This window comes from Pyrgilauda ruficollis, unplaced genomic scaffold (genome assembly GCF_017590135.1).
Source record: "Pyrgilauda ruficollis isolate IOZ18807 unplaced genomic scaffold, ASM1759013v1 scaffold13, whole genome shotgun sequence".
Lineage (NCBI taxonomy): Eukaryota > Metazoa > Chordata > Aves > Passeriformes > Passeridae > Pyrgilauda > Pyrgilauda ruficollis.
This window is the reverse complement of record NW_024511432.1, coordinates 2,840,801-2,845,217: the sequence shown is the minus strand read 5'-3', so window position 1 is coordinate 2,845,217 and position 4,417 is coordinate 2,840,801. Positions and strand designations below refer to the sequence as shown.

At 45.4% G+C, this 4,417-nt stretch overlaps 1 protein-coding gene across 3 annotated transcripts; it reads right to left on the bottom strand.

Annotated features, from left to right (window-relative positions):
- Window positions 1-394: 394 nt before the first annotated feature.
- On the bottom strand, window positions 395-4,158 carry SDR42E1 (short chain dehydrogenase/reductase family 42E, member 1). Of its 3 annotated transcripts, none has more exons than XM_041458754.1 (3): window positions 3,939-4,158; window positions 3,761-3,862; window positions 395-2,541 (listed from the first exon to the last, which is right to left on the bottom strand). In XM_041458754.1, the coding sequence occupies exons 2-3, from the start codon at window positions 3,826-3,828 to the stop codon at window positions 1,434-1,436; spliced, it is 1,176 nt and encodes a 391-aa protein (XP_041314688.1). In that variant the 5' UTR covers window positions 3,829-3,862; window positions 3,939-4,158; the 3' UTR covers window positions 395-1,433. The 3 variants fall into 3 exon arrangements, with proteins under 3 accessions (XP_041314688.1, XP_041314689.1, XP_041314687.1); XM_041458755.1 differs by having other exon boundaries at window positions 4,088-4,143; XM_041458753.1 differs by having other exon boundaries at window positions 3,761-4,158.
- Between the last annotated feature and the right edge of the window lie 259 nt (window positions 4,159-4,417).

The window sequence follows — 4,417 nt, the reverse complement described above, 5'->3', positions numbered from 1 at the left end:
TTAATATTTTGGGGGGTTTTTTTTTTTTTTTTTTTATTTTATTTTTTTTTTTTAAGGTAAACTTATCAGGAAGAGAAGTCAACAGTCAAAAAATAATGCTCTCTTCAGTCACCATGAGCTGTAAAAATCGGCATCTTCTAAGCAGAGGAGGCTGTGGATTTCTAGCTTGGTTCCTCTCTTTAGGCCTCTTGTTTTCTGAGAATCCTCTAACAGTGCAATGGAACTGCTCTGCTTCTTATTCTTCACTTCCCCACTTCAGTTGCAGCAGAGTTGAACAGAAGTATCTGGAAGTTACTATTAATTTAAGATCAGTGTAGCTTCAGCCATTAAAATGGAAATACTAAAGTTTAAAGAGAAGTTTTAAATTCTTGAAGGATTCTGCTTTTATCAAGGGGTATAGAAGCTGCAATGCTGATGAGTTAAGGGAAAACAACTTTGTGTTTAAAATTTGAGGTGAAGTTTCTCAGTTTATGTATTAAATTGGCAGATGGAATTGCATGGGACAGCTGTGACCTGTACTTTTAGTCTTCTAATCTTAAAATTCCACAAAAATATGAGTTTCCTTGTAGCAAGTGTTTATCTTCTTATCACAAAGCTGAAATTCTATTTAGATGGTGTCAGGTGTTAAAGAAATATTATTAAAGGCTAAAAGTGTTTTATAAATAGTGGAATGTGAATGCAATCACTCACCAAATGTCTTTGATAAATTATTTGTTTAACCATTCAATAATGCTGGAAAAAAATCATAGGTTTTATTTATGAATGCACTTCAGCTGGCTCATTCATTTTAAATAGGCATATTTTACTGTTAGAAAAATCTACAAATCTGTGGTGCTTCAAGCACTTTGCTGTAATTTAGATTAAGCATGGTGCATTTTCCAGAAATGTCATTAGATATCAGAGTTAACTCAGGAAAAGCATACCAGAATGTATTCATGTAAAAACCTCATTTATTTATTGTCTAGAAGTTTATCAGTTAATCTTGGTTAGGCATATATACATCCAAGCTGGGAAGCAGAACTGGGGTTTGGAATGTGATCAAAGAGTCAGTTTATTCTCCTCCGGATCACGTAACACAAACTCTTTAGGAATAAAGGGCAGGGATCAGGAGTATAATCCCATCAGGGAGGAAAAGTCAGCCTAAGGAGATTTGTTCCATTCACTGTATTGTGCTGTTGTACCTGAGAATAAAATGCTGTTTGCAGTAGTGCTGAGATTCATCTTGTTAGTGATCTGATCAATTTTACTTTGAAGAGAATGAATATATAAAAAATTGCACCTTTTTACTCAGCAGTTCCGTTCCTTGGGGATAAAGCTGTTATTTACCTCAATCACACAAAAATGTATTTTTAAAAAAATCTTTTATTACCTGTCTGTCAAAACCAAGAGTGAGCAGAGAACCTAACTAAATTCTGTCCTCAGCATTTCATCTTTCAGAGTGAAAATGTCACTGCAGATGGAAGCCAGGAGACCAGCACAGCAATCAGCAGCACAAGCAGTCCTCCATCCCTAAGCAGGTGTATGAGGGTGTAATTTCTTGGCTTTGGTCCACATCCCTGGGATCTGAACCACTCCACCACTTCATCCAGGCTGTACTGCTGGGGGTCATAGCCCAGCTCCTTCCTCGCCTTCTCCATGCTGAAATAATGTGTGACACCAGTTTTGTAAACCTCCGTGCGAGTGAGGAGGGGCTGGAAGTTATAAATGTGCCCCACAAGAAAATGAACTATTTCAGTGAGGAATGCAAAAAAATAGACCAGGGAGAGGGGAAGGCGCCAGGTTGGGAACTTGTAACCCAAACCTTCCACTAGCGGTCGGAAAAATTCAAAGTTATTTACAGGCCTGCCATCAGAAATAAAATAGGCCTGGCCTGCAGCAATGTGCTGCTTGCTGGTTCTGAGGGCCTCGGAGGCAAGGACATGAGCCTGGACCAGGTTGTCCACGTGTACGAACTCTACCAGACTCAGAGGGTCTCCATACACGAATTTAAACAGTCCCCTTTCAATGTAGCTGACTATTCTTGGCAGGTGTCTCTGCTCCCCGGGCCCGTAGATCCCTGCTGGCCGGAGAGCACAGGTCCTCAGGACACCTCTCCCATTTCCCAGCTTGGCACCGTTTGCCTCCAGCACCTTCATTTCAGCTAAAGATTTCGTTCGGGAGTAGTGATCAGGGTGAAGGTGCAGAGGTAGATAAGGCAGAGACTCGTCCCCGTTTTCTATAATCTGGCCTCCAAATATCACGTTGTAGGTACTTGTATAAACCAGGCTTGGCACTCCCCTGCTCCTGCAGGCCTGGATGACATTTTCTGTTCCTTTCACGTTAACATCTTCTATAAGTTTTCGGTTCAGCTGCTCCCTGCCGGACATTCCATAGGAAGCGATATGGAATACGCAGATTACATCTCCGAGAGCTTCTTCCACTTCAGACAGGCAGCAGATATCCCCCTGCATGAACTTCATTCCCTCTGGCACGGCTTGAAGTGGCTTCACCACATCAAAGAGGATCACATCGACTCCCTTTTGATACATGGCACAACCTAAACTGAAACGTGACAGAAACCATACGTTAGGATACAGCACCATGGAGCATGAACCATCTCACCTGGAAGGGAGAGAGGACTATTAACTGTTTTTATGCTGATTATTCTTGTGATAGGAGTCTTTTAAATGCTCAGCTCCCCACGATAGGGAAGATTAAGCTGTGATAGTTTAGGTACTGAACTGATTTCTCACATTCCATCAATACTTGGAGAAATAAAATAAAAGAAAAAAGAGGCAGGACTGCTGTAAATGAAAATTCTGAAGAGAAATAACTGAAGTTCTGTCCCCTTCCGATCAGAAACAGCAATTTTCAGATGTGCAACTATTGCCAAATATTTTTTTTTAAAAAAAGGTTTACTTGTTTTATCTTACTGCTTTTGTGCCATCCCAGTTCTGGCAAAACAACAGGCTGATCTTCACCATTGTGTTTGAAATTTATGGAGGAGTGGGAGAGATGTTTCTAAGCTGCTATGAATGCTTTGCCACATGTCTACATTTTACTCCAAGTCACAGGTATTGACACATGAGAGTGGAGGGAAAAGCCAAGCAGAAGTCAGATAGGCATCTCCTGAGATTTTTTTTTTTTCCTTCCCATGACTTGAAATTTACTTTATTTTCTGGTCCTGACTGTGATCTCTCTCCCCTCTGTGAACAGTTATTGTCTAGGGCTCAAAATAGGATTTTTTTCTTTACATGGGCTGCGGAGCCAGCTACAGCAAGGGAAAATGGATTTCACTGAAATCCATTTCAAATGGAAATGTGCACCTTATTAACAACCCTAATCCTAAACCATCACTGTTCATGAAAATAATATATTCTTCAGCTGGAGTTAACCTATAGAGCTAAGCACATGTATAACTATTTGCAGGTCAAAAGAAAAATGTGTGTACAAGTGTAGGCTTGTCTTTCAGAGCAGGCTGATGATGGTGATCCCACCCCTCTACAGAGGTGAGCACACAGGTAAATGCCTGCCAGGAGCTGCTGCCTGACATTTGGAAACGGGATCACAGCGTCGCTGAGGCTGTAACAGGCTGTAGCCTCTGGAATCGGAGTAACTGAGGTGTTTTAAAACTGAGACCCCGAATGAACCAGAAGATGGGAACACCTGGATCAGGTGTCTCAGGCCCGCAGGTCTCCCTCCTACAGATGGATTTTGCTGCCTCTCCAGCAGCAACCTCATACACTTATTCCTGTATGTAATAACTATTTAATGCACTAACCGGAAGCCAAAATAACCCCCTCCTCCAGTAATGAGGACTCTTTCCTTGGCAGCGTTTCCTTCTTCCATCCTCTGTCCTTCCGCACCGTGGGCTGGAACTGACCTACAAAACACCGCACACACACCCATTAAAGCCAGTCCGCGTTTCGGCATCGCCGCACATTCCCGTCCTTACTCACTGCTCTCGCTCACGCTTTAATTCCGGCCCTTCCCTTCCCCGGCCGCCGGGGAGCAGGAGGCGATTCAGGGCCGGGATGGCTCCAAAGGGAAGCTGCTCCCGGAGGACGGAGCGCTGTGATGGGGCCGTGCCACCCTGGCTGCCCCGTACCTGCGGCGCTGCCGTCCCGGCCCGTCCCTGCCGATTCCCGGGGCGGCGCCGATCCCGGGAAATGGAGCCGGGCGGGGCGGGGGCCGGCCCGAGATGGCGGCGGGGAGCTCGGCCTGCGCTGCCTGGCTTGTGCTGCCTGGCCTGCCTGCGCTGCCCGGCCTGCGCTGCCTGGGTTGCGCTGCCTGGGTTGCGCTGCCTGGCCTGCCTGCGCTGCCCGGCCTGCGCTGCCTGGGTTGCGCTGCCTGGTTTGTGCTGCCTGGCCTGTGCTGCCCGGCTTGTGCTGCCTGGCTTGCGCTGCCTGGCTTGCGCTGCCTGGCCTCTGCTGCCTGG